This window comes from Solanum tuberosum, unplaced genomic scaffold, assembly GCF_000226075.1.
Source record: "Solanum tuberosum cultivar DM 1-3 516 R44 unplaced genomic scaffold, SolTub_3.0 scf00057, whole genome shotgun sequence".
NCBI classification, from domain to species: Eukaryota; Viridiplantae; Streptophyta; class Magnoliopsida; order Solanales; family Solanaceae; genus Solanum; species Solanum tuberosum.
The window spans coordinates 1,574,994-1,590,591 of NW_006238984.1; the positions used below are offsets into that span (position 1 = coordinate 1,574,994).

The following is a 15,598-nucleotide window of genomic DNA, read 5'->3' on the forward strand; positions in this document are numbered from 1 at the left end:
TATGTGGGCACATAGTTATGGGATAGGAAGATATTCATTGGAACCCTAGCCTAACATTGGGAGAGTTTCCATCTTACCATATCCACTTGGTGCTTAGCCTTCATTCCCATAGAGTAGTTCATTCACATTAACATCATTGTATTTGAGAGGGCTACCAACACTAGGTCTACCGACCCCAAAGTACATTACACAAGAAAGGGCCACCATCACTAGGTCTACCGATTCAAGGTACATTAAGGGTAGCTCATTGACTTTCCAAGAAGGGTGCCATCATCATTGGGTCTACCGATACAAGGGTCATCATTTCACACATGAAAGGGATACCATCATACAAGGTTCATCATTTCACACATGAAAGGGATACCATAATTTGGGTCTAGCGATTCAAGGATTATCATTCATTCATTTTATGAAAGGAATGCCATAGGCCTATCGATTCATAATCATCATGTCAATACACATTCATCATACAAGAGAGGGTGCCTAAGTCTACCAATTCATGATACTTCATTCATGATCACATTCGTCAATATAAGAAAAGGATGCCTTAAGCCTACCAATTCAACATATACAATACATAGGAGAAAACCCTTCACATTCCATCATTCATCATTAATGAGTATCAACTGAGAATATACTATCAACAATAACACAATTACATTCTATACATGATCATCATTTTATCATTGAAATCACATGCATATCCTTCACATCATAATCATGCATAGTAATTAAACACCTCCATCTTTCAAGTGGATCAACATCTTTAGCATAATTCTACTTCAACAAGTAATTTAGCCATAAATTGTCATCATGGCCATGCATCTCAAATCATCAACACACCAAAAATTTACCATGATTAAGCCATAGATAATGATACAATTCAATAAACCAAAGCAATTTAGACATATTCCAATCATCTGCTTTCATAATCAACAAACCCACTTCATAAAGGCACAATTTAGGAATTGAGAAAAATCACGGGTTCACAGAGAATTTTCATCATAAATCATCAGTTAAACATTAATACAATCACTATATGACATTAGAAACCATTTGAAATCGTTTGAAGAAAGAACTCATGAGATTGAGTAAAACCCTAGGTTTTTCATGAACTTGAAAACTTTGAAAACTTCTTTGAAATTGACTCTAGGGTGAACGCTAACCCTAGATGAAGGATCACCATACCTTTACTAAGATTCCCCAAGAATTTTGATGAAGAAACGCCTTGAATCCAAAACCCTAGCTTCCACTTCTTCTTTTTCTTCTTTGGGAAATTCTAGAGAGAGAAATATTTGAGAGGAGGTGGTTTTCTTTTTTATTCTATTTGGAGTGACTTAAATGAGAGAATTCAAGTCTAAAAAGGTCTTAAAAGGGTTATATAGTTGCTACGAAAGGAATAGAATAATAAGGACTCAACTTAGGAAAAGAACTAAGAACCCTTAAAGTTTCAACTTAAAAATTCCCCTCTTTCATGACTTACTTTGCCCATTTTCCCTTCTTGGCTCGCCAAGGGTACTAGGCGACTCGCCAAGTGCACCCTTGGCTCACCCAAATTTCCAGTGAACTCAAAATTTGGGCAGTCCACTAGGCAATCTAGAGGGGTCAAAGGGTGACACACCAAGCTGGTTGGTGAGCTTGTACTTAGCTCGCCCTTTGGTCCAGCATCTTGGCCAAATGGGGCAGCCACTTGGCGAGAACAAGAGCCGAAGGGCAACTCGCCCAACCCCTTGGGCGATCAAACTGCCCCTCAAGGAACAAGGTTTCTTTCACCCTATCTTGCTAGCCTAGGCCTTTGCTTGCACCCTAGGCTTCTACCTTGCTCCATTTAGGTTCTAAAACAGCCTAGACATCAACTTAAAGTCACACTAATCCAAACGTTAAGGCTCTAGTTCAACCTATCATTTTTCGAGTCATTACATTATCCCCCACTTACGAACATTCGTCCTCGAATGACACTTAAAATACAATAAGGGAAAAACGACTCGTGACTAACAGCCCAACAATCATGCAACATCATAAACAATGCATAAACATAGGAGGAAACATATACCCCATATCAAAAGCTCAATGCAACATAAGCAAGTAGGAACTACATCTACAAACTCATTATGCATCAAAACAACAACATTTCTCATTTCGTTGGAGGAACTTCCTTCTCCAACTCACCTCATGCTCATCATAACATCATTAAGCTCACTATGCAATTACTCTCAAAAGCACAATAGGCATGTACAACAATTCACCTCATGAAGCATATAGATAACTCATACTAGATGAAAATCAACATGAGGAACACAAATCATGAAAACTCATTTTTTTCTCATATAAACAAGAATTCAACTAGAACATGCATAACATAAGGAGACTATGGAAACTCATAATTCACACATAACTCCTAAATATGAAACAAGCTACAAGGGACTCTTGGTCTCAAGCTTGAATAAGAATAGAAGGAAGGAGATAAGGACATCAACACTCTCAACAACCTTATTATTCAACATACTATCCCCCACTTACGAGAAAACTCAACTAAGGCTTAGCATGAAACAACATATGAACCTCAACAAGACATCACAAATCTAAGGAACTATCAACTTACCGGTGCCTTCATCCGGATTAGCTCATTTGTCCTTGTTAGCTTGAAGCACAAAGAAATGATTCTTCTTAGGAGCATTAGGATCCGTGCCAACATAAGAAGCTTGTTTGGCCTCCCTTCCTCTAGCCGTAAGAGTAGGATAATTTCTTAATTGGTGATCATGCTTTTCACAACCATAGCACCCACTAGTACCGACTAGGCACTTCCCATGATGCCTCTTTCCACAAGTGGTACAAAGAGGTTTGGAAAATGGAGGTCTACCACCTTTCTCCTCATTATCCTTAGGAGCACTAGGAAAATCTTGGTTAGGAGCTCTCTTCTTGAACCTAGGTTGACCTTGCTCATCGGACCTACCCCTCTTTAACTCTCTACTCTTCCTCTTAAGTTTGGATTCCTCAATAGATTGAGCATAAACCATGAGCCTAGAAATGTTCATATCATCATGAAGCATCGCCGTACGACACTCTTTCTCAACTAGGTCAGAAACTATCGTAACAAAATGACTCATCTCATCCCTAGGGTTTGACACCAAAGATGGGGTATACTTAGACAATTGGGTAAATCTCAAGGAATACTCCTTCACATTCATGTTACCTTGCCTAAGATTGGTAAACTCCTCTATCTTAACCTCTCTTTTCTCACGGGGGAAAAATCTACCAAGGAATGCTTCCTTAAACAACTCCCATTCAATGGGACCCCCTCCAACCGGCCTATTAGCCTTCCATTGAGTGAACAAAATTTGGGCCATATCCTTCAATTGATAGGCGGCAAGTTCCGCTTTCTCAATAGAAGTCACCCCCATAGCATTGCCTACCTTATACACCGCATCTAAAAACTCTTGGGGATCCTCTCCCACCTTAGATCCAAGAAACACCGGAGGATTCATCCTCATAAAGTTTCTCAACCTAGAAGCCATAGTACTCACATTAGGGTTCACATTAGCCTCAATACCCCTAGTAGCTTGAGCCATCATGGCTTGAGCTTGAATAGTAACGGCTTGAGCCATCATCAAAAAAGCCGACCTAACTTCCTCATTGGTCATAGCCAGGGGATCCTTCGAAACTTGATTTCCTAGAGGAACTTGGTCACCTTGGTTACCTTGGGGAGGAACTCCCTCGTTCACAATCTCCTCTTCCACCCTTCTTGGGTTAGCCCTTATATTCATATCCTATAAACACAAGAGAAGGATTAGAAAAAGGACATTTATAAAGCTAAATTCTAAGGCACAACGTTAAGAATATGAAAGAAGTGTAACTTTCTAATGTCGTACAGCCTCTCGCTCATAGATGTATCGCTACTCACACCAATGAACAAGACTCTACTAGACGTGACTTGTAAGACATCAACCCTTAAAACTATTTCCAAAATCTTATGCTCCGATACCATGTTTTTCACGACCCGAGAGCACTCTCTAGTCGTAACACGGCGTACTCGACCCCGAAGGGGTCTTATACAAGCCTCATAGCATTCATTCATAGCATAGGTAATTAAAATAGTACGAAATTAAAAAAATTCATTTAAAACCATACGATTCAAAACATTCATTTAACAATCTTTCAAAAGACGCGCGGAAGTCTAAGTCTCACATGGCCATCTTAAACACAATCTCAAGACATAAGTAGGACACAACCTTTAAAATACGTAAAACTACTAAATGTCTATTACATAGAAAAGGAAAGAACTACAAAAGGCAGTTGTCCTCGATCTATGAGGACGTACCACTCTAGCCTTGGAGGAATAGCAATCCAAGCACTTCAATCTAGCTAGAAGCAATCACTTGTCGGAACCTACACTTGTAGTTAAAATAAGAGAAATATGGTTTAGCACACAGAAATGTACTAAGTATGATGACCATGCAAAAGCATGCTTTAAAAGGGACATTTGGTTGGAAACCGTGCATTATGCCACTTTTTAGAAATACCATGAACAATAGCATGAGAGACATACAATACAAATATAACCTTCATACAAGTCATAACTCCACATTTAGACAATATCATCATGTAAACATTACCTTCACCTTGGACCTTCACCTTAAATAACCCTCATGCTATACCTTGTGCAATGCATAGATGGCGTCTCATACCACCATTCACACCAAGGCACCATATTAAGGTCACAAAAGGTGAACTTATCATTTCTTCCTTTTAACCTTTACACCATATTCATACATAGGAGACATAACATTTCATAAGGCATGACAAAGGAAAATAACTGATAATACAACCCAAATATAGCATGTATATCACATTAAGCATTTAAGAGACAACATTCTTCAATTACTTCATTTAGAGGACTTTCATTCATTAGTCATTAAGACTTAGAGAACTCACTATAGCCCTCTTGAAGCCTACTCGTGCCATGTATGTATAGCATCCCATACTACTACCAACACTTCATAGAACTTCTCAAGAAACTATAATGCACATCTCACATGATGGGAATAGGCATTTAACCGACATAGACCATGAGAGCTAAGTCATGGAATCCGGTGTCATATAACCCCACACCGAAGAAAGGTGTTCTACTTGCCTAAGGTAGAACTAGGTGATATCTTAGCTTTGGTTAGAAGACCACTAGCTAATAAATATCCTATGTGGGAACATAGTTATGGGATAGTAAGATGTTAATTGGAACCCTAGCCTAACATTGGGAGAGTTTCCATCTTACCATATCCACTCGATACTTAGTCTCCATTACCATAGAGTAGTTCATTCACAGTAACATCATTGTACTTGAGAGGGCTACCAATACTAGGTCTACCGACCCCAAAGTACATTACACTAGAAAGGGCCACCATCACTAGGTCAACCGAATCAAGGTACATTAAGGGTAGCTCATTGACTTTCCAAGAAGGGTGCCATCATCATTGGGTCTACCGATACAAGGGTCATCATCTCACACATGTAAGGGTTTCCATCATTTGGGTCTACCGATTCAAGGTTTATCATTCATTCATTTATGAAAGGAATGGCATAGGCCTATCAATTCATAATCATTATGTAAATACACATTCATCATACAATAGAGGGTGCCAAAGCCTACCAATTCAAGATACTTCATTCATGATCACATTAGTCAATATAAGAAAAGGATGCCTTAAGCCTACCAATTCAACATATACAATACATAAGAGAAAACCCTTCACATTCCATCATTCATCATTCATGAGTGTCAATAGAGAATATACTATCTACAATAACACAATTACATTCTATACATGATCATTATTTCATCATTGAATCGCATGCATATCCTTCACGTAATAATCATACATAGTAATTAAACACCTCCACCTTTCAAGTGGATCAACATCTCTAGCACAATTCTACTTCAATGTGTAATTTAGCCATAACTTGCCTTCAAGGCCATGAATCTCAAATCATTAACACACCAACAATTTACCATGATTAAGGCATATATAATGATATAATTCAATAACCCAATGCAATTTTAACATATTCCAATCATAAGCTTTCATAATCAACAAACCCACTTCATAAAGGCATAATTTAGGAATTGAGAGAAATCATGGGTTCATAGTGTATTTTCATCATAAATCATCAATTAAAACATCAATACAATCATTATATGACATTAGAAACCATTTTGAAAATCGTTTTGAAGAAAGAACCCATGAGATTGAGTAAAACCCTAGGTTTTTCATGAATTTGAAAACTTCTTTGAAATTGACTCTAGGGTGAAACATAACCCTAGATGAAGGATCACCATACCTTTACTAAGATTCCCCAAGAATTTTAATGAAGAAACGCCTTGAATCCAAAACCCTAACTCCCACTTCTTCTTCTTTTTCTTTGGGAATTTCTAGAGAGATAAATATTTGAGAGGAGGTGGGTTTCTTTTTTATTCTATTTGGATTGACTTAAATGAGAGAATTCAAGTCTAAAAAGGTCTTAAAAGGGTTATATAGTTTCTACGAAAGGAATAGAATAATAAGGACTCAACTTAGGAAAAGAACTAAGAACCCTTAAAGTTCCAACTTAAAAATTCCCCTCCTTCACGACTTACCTCGCCCATTTGCCCTTCTTGGTTTGCCAAGGGTACTAGGCGACTCGCCAAGTGCACCCTTTACTCGCCCAAATTTCCAGTGAGCTTAATATTTAGGTAGTCCGCTAGGCAATCTAGAGGGGTCAAAGGGCGACACGTCAAGCTGGTTGGCGAGCTTGGACTTAGCTCGCCCTTTGGTCCAGCATCTTGGCCAAATGGGGCAGCCACTAGGTGAGCAAAAGAGCTCAAGGGCGACTCGCCCAACCATTTGGGCGATCAAACATCCCCATCGCCAAACAGCCCCTCAAGGAACAAGGCTTCTTTCACCCTATCTTGCTAGCCTAGGACTTTGTTTGCACCCTAGGCTTCTACCTTGCTCCATTTAGGTTCTAAAACAGCCTAGACATCAACTTAAAGTCACACTAACCCAAACGTTAAGGCTCTAGTTCAACCTATCATTTTCCGAGTCGTTACATCTATTGCTTCTATGATTCACTTAACAACAAGCACACATCAACTACGAATTATAATTTCTATACAACATTAAGAATATGCATTTCAACATATTTACATGGTATTCTATCATTCTTAGGGCTTCAATCATGCAATTTATTCTTTCAAACAATAATACTTTAAAACCCTAAGTCAAGAAGTGCATCTAGATATACATGATACAATTTAATCCAATTAATCAACAACACCCACAAAACCATCGTTCCAAGGGTAATTTAGAACTAATACTAACATTTTTAACATATAAATCATACCCAAGGTCAAGTACAACTTTGTGATCTCAACATTAACTAATAAATAGTTTATGGTGTCGAAATCAATTACCTTTAAAGTAAGCAAAGTTGGTGGGTGTGTTCCTATTAGGCTTCTTTTCAACCTTCAAACACTCGTGATGCTAAACCCGGACCTTTTCTTTAGTTGGACAGTAATATAGGAAGAAGAAAAAGAAGCAAAAGAAGAAAGAAAAAGGAAAAAAATTGAGAGAATAAGTGAGGGATTCTGGGAGAGAAGGAAATGGAGTAATTCTAGGAGTGATTTGGTTAAATGGGCGGTTGGGAATGTGTAGGGGTGGTTATTTTGAGAGTTGTAACGGTTGGGGAAGAAAGAGAGAAATAGGGGATGTTTTTAAAAATGAAGAGTTTTAATTAAAAGGGGTCCGGGTCGGGTCGATTGTAACCCTAGTTTGGATCCATGAAACCCCATCGACGGTCCGTGAGTCAATCAACGGTCCGTCGATGGGTTCCGTGGTTCTCCCTGACACTTAGTGATTTTTAGAAAACATACATGGGGTCTACGGATGCCATCTACGGTCCATAGATTGAACGACAGACCGTCTATGGGAACCGTAGACCACTGTACTAGTGACTATTTTGCAGATTTTTTTCTATGCATTCTTTCACACGTAGCAAAAATTATGACTTCCTTTTTACATTTTCTTGACTCTTTTGGGACACGGACCCTATTATATCCTACTCAAGCCAATCTCTAAAAATTTCATAAAACTAAACTTCTATATAAAAGGAAAGAAAGCTAAAAGTTCATAAAAATATATAAACATTCCTAAGATTGGCTAGATATTACATCTTGGGTTGCCTCCCAAGTAGCGCTTGATTTAACGTCGCGGCACGACGTAGATACCTTGATTACTCAGACTTCATCGAGACCCTATTTCTCTCTCACTTTATTAACTTCTTCAAACTTCCCCAAGTAGACCTTTATCTGCTGACCATTCAACGTGAACCTCATTCCTTCATTATTCTCGAGTTTAACCACTCCATGTGGAAATACTTGAGTCACTTTGAAAGGCCCGGTCCACTTGTACTTGAGCTTGCCAGGGAACAAGCACAACCTTGTGTTAAATAAGAGTACCAAATCACCGGGAACAAATTCTCGTTTGCGATCTTTTATTCATGGTACTTCTTCATCTTCTCCTTGTACAAGGCTGAACTCTCATATGCTTTCAGGCAAAACTCATCGAGCTCATTCATCTCATTCAATCTTTAACTTGATGCGGCGCCCCAATCCAAGTTCAGCTTTTTGAGTGCCCACATCGCTTTGCGCTCTAGCTCTACAGGAAAATGACAAGACTTCCCATATAAAACTGGTAGGGGGACATACCTATGGGAGTTTTGAATGCAGTACGATAAGCCCATAGATCATCATCAAGTCATCTTGACCAATCTGTTTTGTTTGCATTCACAGTCTTTGCAAGAATTTGCTTTATTTTTTTATTCGACACTTCAACTTGCCCACTAGACTGTGGATGATAAGGAGTTGCGACGTTATGACGAACACCATAGTTCTCAAGCAACATTTTGAACAACTTATTACAAAAGTGAGAACCTCCATCGCTGATAATTTCCCTTGGTGTACCAAATCTGGAGAAGATATTCTTTTTCAGAAATGTTGTGACACTCTTACCTTCATTGTTTGAAAGCGCTACTGCTTCCACCCATTTAGACACATAGTCAACCGCTACAAAAATATACTTCATCCCATTCGAACTCACAAATGGACCCATGAATTCAAGACCCCAAACATCAAACAACTCAATCATTAGTATCGGGTTCATTGGTAGTTCTTGCTTCCTTGAAATTCCTCCTTCTCTTTGACAACGATCACAAGACTTGGTGAACTCATGAGCATCTTGGTGGATAGTAGGCAAATAATACCCACACTGCAAAATTTTGTGAGCAGTCCAGATACCACTATGGTGCCCACCAACAGGGGATGGATGACACACCTCCAGTATACTCATCATCTCAACTTCTGGCACACAACGACGAATAATCCCATCAGTACAAATATGAAATAAGTAAGGCTCTTCCGAAAAGAATTTCTTCACATCAGACATGAATTTTCTTATTTGGTGAAATGATAGATCCGAATGCACCAAATCACTTGATAAATAATTAGCAAAATCTGTGAACCAAGGAATAAGGTCATAAAAAGCAGACAATACTTGTTCATCAGGGAAAGCATCATCAATTTCGACTCCATTTTCTAACTTGATCATAGCTTCTTCTTCTAATCTAGACAAGTGATCAGCAACTTGATTTTCAGTTCCCTTCCTATCTTTAACTTCAAAGTCGAACTCTTGCAGCAATAATACCCATCTAATCAGTCTTGGTTTTGCATCTTTCTTTGCCATAAGATACCTTAATGCGGAATGATCAGTATGCATAATGACTTTAGTGCCAAGCAAATAGGATCTAAACTTCTCAAATGCAAAAACTATAACAACCAATTCTTGTTCAATCACAATATAGTTCTTTTGAGCAACATTCAAAGCTTTGCTCGCATAGTAAATAGGATGAAGAATTTTCTCTCGCCTCTACCCAATACTATGCCAAGTGCCACCCCACTCGCATCACACATTACCTCAAACGGTTGTCCCCAATCTGGTGAAATAATTATTGGTGCAGAAATCATTTTCTCTTTCAACTCCCCAGCTGCTCTCAAACAAGCATCATCAAACTCAAACTTAGATTCCTTTTCGAGTAGTTTGCACAATGGGTGTGCAATTTTCGAGAAATATTTTATGAATCTCTTGTAGAAACTTGCATACCCTAGAAAACTTCTAACACCTTTTACAGAGATGGGTGGTAGCAGTTTTTCTATTACCTCAACTGTAACTCTTTCAACTTTAATTCCTTTCTGCAAAATTCGGTAACCCAAAACTATACCTTCTTTCACTATAAAGTGACATTTTTCCCAATGGAGCACAAGATTGCACTCTTCACACCTTTTTGGCACCTCAGCCAAAGGAGTCAAACAATCATCAAATGAATCCCCAACTATAGAAAAAATCATCCATAAAATACCTTTATCATGTCCTCCACTATGTCAGAAAATATAGACATCATGCAACATTGAAAGTTTGTCGAAGCATTACATAACCCAAATGGCATTCTTTTGAATCTAAAAGTCCCATAAGGACAAGTGAAAGTGGTCTTCTCTTGATCTTCCAGAGCTATGGAGATCTAATTGTAGCCCGAATACCTATCTAGAAAACAATACCAACCCTTTCCAGCAAGACAATCTAACATTTGGTCCATGAACGACATTGGAAAGTGGTCTTTCTCAGTCCATGCATTCAACTTGCGATAGTCCATACATACTCTCCAACCAGTCACCGGCCTCATCGGAACGAGCTCATTCTTAGCATTGGGAACCACAATGATTCCTTCTTTCTTTGGCGCACATTGCACTGGGCAAACCCAATTACTATTTGGAATAGGGTATACCACTCCAACATCTAACCACTTGATGATTTCCTTCTTTACAACCTCTTGCATCAGGGGATTAAATCTTCTTTCGTGCTCAATACTTGGCTTGCTGTTGATAAAGCTCAACTACACTTAATTTGATTCTAAGTGTAGGTGGTCGTAATCAAGTATAAACCCAACGAAGAGTTGGGGTCGATCCTACAGGGAGTGATACAGTAGATAATTCAATTACGAAGTGAAAAAAGTGTTCCAATCGTTTGTAGAAGTAGATATTTTCAAAATAATTAAAGTAAATGACATAGGTTTGACAACTAATGTCAATTAGGGGGGATTAGAGTGAGCAATTAACAACTACGAAAGCACGAGAGTAATCAAGTAGAGAGGGATCCTTGGGGATGTGATCGATTAAATTCCAATTTCACTGTACGAGTGATTATTATTTACTACAAGCCATTGAATTTTAGTGGGTAGGGTAGGCTTTAGGTGTAACAACTATTTCTCAATCAACTATTACGAATCAAATGAGTTCTCTCGAACCTCGACAAACTCAACAAATATGAACAACCCAAAACCTCTATAAATCTACTCTCTCAAGCTAGATTAGTAGGATTGAATTTAGACCCCCTTTCTCAAGCTAAGTTCACAATAACCCAATCACTACAATCATCAATTGATAGCTTTAATTCTAAGACTTCTTTCTCAAGCAAGCTTAGAATACTACACTAGAACTGCATTTGTAATTACAATTCATCAATTCGAACTCAACTATCAATTGAACCCACTTCAAATCAACAATTAAATCAGTAAATACTAACACCCATAAGCTAATTGAAACATTCAATCACATAATCACACCCCCAAGAATGGGGGTTTTAGCCAATCATCATAAAAAGCAAGAAAATATTACCAACTATGTTCTCCATCAGTTTAGGTAACAGATTGCAAGTCTTCACAATGCTCAAAAGCAGTTCCAAATCAAAACCAACCCTAAATTCCTTCTTAAAAGACTAAAAACAATGTTCAGAGTGCTTTAGATAAAAACCCTAGAGTTTGAATGTGAAGGAACTGCTTTTCCTCTTTTCAAAATTCAATTTATACGTTCTTGGATTTTTGGCTTCAGAGCCATTCGGCGGAATAAGTCGAGCGTCGCCGACTAGGTCGACGACGCACCAAATGCTCCTGTCCATCGCTTTTTTTGCTTGAGTGTTTATACTTTCTGTGTTGTAACTTTAGGCGATCGAAGTCGTTCCTTCTTTTCGCCTTTTGACTTGTTGTTTCACCAATCATCCTGTAACTTTAGGCAGTTTAAATCTCCTTCACCAATCCAATCAGCGCGTTGCTGACTTATACATTCCATCGCCGAGTTGTCTTTGTCCAAGGGCTGGCCTGCTGTAATTTTTGGCAAGATGAAGAGCTACTCGGCGATTCGTCGAGTGGCTTTGGCGATCATCAATCTTTCTTTTCTTCAGCTTTTTCGCTTCTATTTGCTCGGTAATGTCCGTTCCTTGCTCTTTTGCCTTCATTGCTACAAATTAGCATTTAAACATCATTTTAGCGCATAAAATAGGCATTGAGGAAACTAAAACTCTAGATATTAAGCCCTAAATGAGTCGGAATTTCTGATTCATCAACTGTATGGCATGAGTTGGATTTTGTGAGTACAAATGCCCGGTAGAATACCAATAATATCAACAATAGTCCATCCTATAGCCCTTTTGAATCATTTCAGTACCGATATTGTCACACCCCGAAATAGGGGGCATAACTGGCACTAGAAACCCTATTAGATCAAGTTACCCACTAAAACATACTAGCTAACCAAACTGTGAGACAAAAGGATTGGGCAGCACAACTTCTAAAAAGTGAAGCCTAAACCCTGAAGGTCATGACCTAAATGAGAATAAACCATACAAACAATGGTAGACAAGCTAAACAAATAAAGATGTATTAGCTAGTCGGCGAGGCCACAACTGAAGATATACCTACTTACACACACACACACATATATATACATGACAAATCTATGGGCTGGAGATTGAAACATACAAAAGAAAACCAAGAATATTGTGTCCACAATAGCCTCTATTAGTGACATAAGCACTGTCGAGACAAGGCCCCCACTATACCCAAACTGTACAACAAAAGTAAATCTCTTATGATAGCCCAGGATAAGATGAAGCTTACTAACTCACAGTTGAACCTAAATCCTAGCGGGTGGATCGATCAGAATCCCTGCTTGAACCTGCTCACATGAAACAAAAATCAGTCTCCAGGCAATGGGACGTCAGTACGAATAAAAATGTACCGGTATGTGATGTGAGGCCAAAATACATATTTTTAATCATTATTTGCCTCATATTTATTATTTATATTTGTCCTTTTTGAGCATGAATTTTATGAATTGTGCTTAATAGTGTATTTTATTTGTAGGATTGAATTGATGGAAAAATAAAGAAGTTTGGAGCTAAAAAGAATTAAAGATAGAAGAAGGAAATCAAGCAGACAGCTTAATGGATTAATTTTAATATAATAATAATATTTTTTATATATGGGCAAAGTGCTGCAGAATGCGAATTTTGAAGGAATTAAACATGTGCCACGTGGCAACTATTCAAGGCGAGACGATGAAGTGTTGGAGTCGGCTACTGTTCACGTGGAATTCAACTCCTTTTAGGTTTTGAGTTCCTAATTTGTTTTGGACTCAATTATTTTATTCAGGGTTTCCTACATCTATAAATAGTCCATAAGAATAATTATTAGGGGAAAAGGATACAATGTAAAAAGTAGCTTTTGATTTAGGGTTTCATCTTTTCTTTCTCTTTTCTTTGAATTCTTTCTCTTTTCTTTGAATGATGGGTGGTAATTGCTCTATGTCTATGTGGAGTTAAACTTCTCGTTCTTGGATTATATTTACTTACAATATTATTGTTTAGTGATTTTGATTCGGCATGATTTGTTTATCATATTAGTTGTTCTTATATTCTTGTGATTACTATTTTGATGCTTGATCACCATTGAAATGAACATATTGTCCGAATTGAACTCGGAAGAGGAATAAGAGGATAGAACGTGGGACTTAAGGAGCTTGTTTAACTCTAAATAGTTAGGGTTGATTCGTATCTAGGATAGGGATATACCTAGAAACCTCGCTTGGATCACCATACAGGAAGAAATTGTAATGCTCGGTACTTAATCCATCATATCCCCATTCAACGATGTAGTTATGGTGTTATTTATCATAGGCGATTAGAGGTCGAAAGACCATGATCATACATTTAACTCTGTGATTCAATAACTATATAATCAAATAAGCTGATGAAATTGATGTTAAATATGATTGCTAGTTAAATTATAATCTTAGATCGATTCATTCATTGATTGTGTAAACATCTACTTTTCTTAGTTAATTGCTTTTTAGTTATTTTATCTTTATTTTTATTTTAGTTAATATATATTAATATTTGAAATCCTCCCCTTAAATAAATAATTAGAATTAATATAATTTAGTAAATAGTTAATTGACAAGTCCTTTGGGTTCGATAATCCGATTCTTTTAAGAGCCACTATATTACTTGTGAGACCACGTACACTTGCGTGTGCAATTGGAAGCAACAGTATGTAAAGCGGAAACTAGAATCATAAATAGTTACTGAAAAAGGGTCATAGAGATACAACCTGAAACTCAAATAATCTCCCTGGCTAACATTTGGCCTCCTACTATTTAAATATGCATGGTATGCTCATATAATCGTATGTCGTGAATACATATATATATATATATATATATATATGCAAATGCATGACATACCCAACCAAATGCTAGCAATGGTGGTGTTTCCCGATAGCTAACCGGCATCATATACGCCAACATGTGGCCATCGGTGTCTCATACGTAAAAATATAGGCAATAGGCCCCATACCTCTCGATTATAGCCCGGGAATAGAATGCATAGCATGTCATTTCATGGATTTATAACACCTATATGTTACCATTGTCATGTTACCAATCTTGGCCCGTTTGTAGCTTTGTTCTCATAACACCATAATCACTTTCGTATAACATGTAACCATCTCATGGAACCTCATATGTTCTTCCAAATAAGCTTGAAAAGTTAACTCGAATTTTAGAAAGATAACCTAACCTTGCAGATATTGATAACAAGTTTAAGGTGATTTACTTTGTTCCTAACTTGGTTCCTAGATAATTTATAAAAGAAGTATTTCAAAAACCAAGTGTTCTAATAGTTTAAACATTTAAGTTATATTTGAGAGTTTTGAAGATCATGAGTTACTTTAAAGATTTTTCATTATAACTTTAGTAGGGAAAGAGGGCTGGTTACAAGTAATAAGGGTCTCCCGTGATATTTTAAGTCACATCACCGAAAGAAGAATAAGAATTCATACATGCAGACATATAATCAAGGAAACTGATAAAATGACATGTAGATGTCGAATACTCTATTTCCGAATGAGTGGAATATCAAAATAATAGAATCATCAAAATAATTCAGCTTAGATCCCAATGCCTTTCACTAAAGGTCTTTCTAGTAAGAGAATAGCAAAATATCACATTCGGCATTTTAGGAATTTCCCTGGAGTGGCGCTAAAATGAGGGACGAAGCTTAGCCTTAGCATACCTTTCCAATGAACGCTTGAATGGTCATAGTTTCTCCACAAAAGTTGTTCCTTATGTCCTAAGCTTCGCAAACACTATATAAACACAAGTGGTACACACCTATAAACAATTCAT

General features: G+C 37.6%; 1 protein-coding gene across 1 annotated transcript; it reads right to left on the reverse strand.

The window, feature by feature from the left end:
* Positions 1-8,284: 8,284 nt before the first annotated feature.
* Positions 8,285-12,371, reverse strand: LOC107060100 (uncharacterized). The gene is made up of 6 exons (XM_015307481.1): positions 12,199-12,371; positions 10,640-10,957; positions 10,001-10,460; positions 9,521-9,890; positions 9,292-9,388; positions 8,285-8,468 (listed from the first exon to the last, which is right to left on the reverse strand). Exons 1-6 carry the CDS (start codon positions 12,369-12,371, stop codon positions 8,285-8,287), a joined length of 1,602 nt encoding a protein of 533 aa, XP_015162967.1.
* Positions 12,372-15,598: the final 3,227 nt, after the last annotated feature.

What these genes read in the sequence shown, in the direction of transcription:
- LOC107060100 (XM_015307481.1), bottom strand. Translation starts at nt 12,371, where the DNA reads ATGAAGGCAAAAGAGCAAGGAACGGACATTACCGAGCAAATAGAAGCG. An exon ending in AGACAACTCGGCGATGGAAT is followed by an intron (nt 10,958 to 12,198) that starts GTATAAGTCAGC and finishes CTTTATCAACAG; the next exon opens with CAAGCCAAGTATTGAGCACG. An exon ending in TGTCTTGCTGGAAAGGGTTG is followed by an intron (nt 10,461 to 10,639) that starts GTATTGTTTTCT and finishes TTTCTGACATAG; the next exon opens with TGGAGGACATGATAAAGGTA.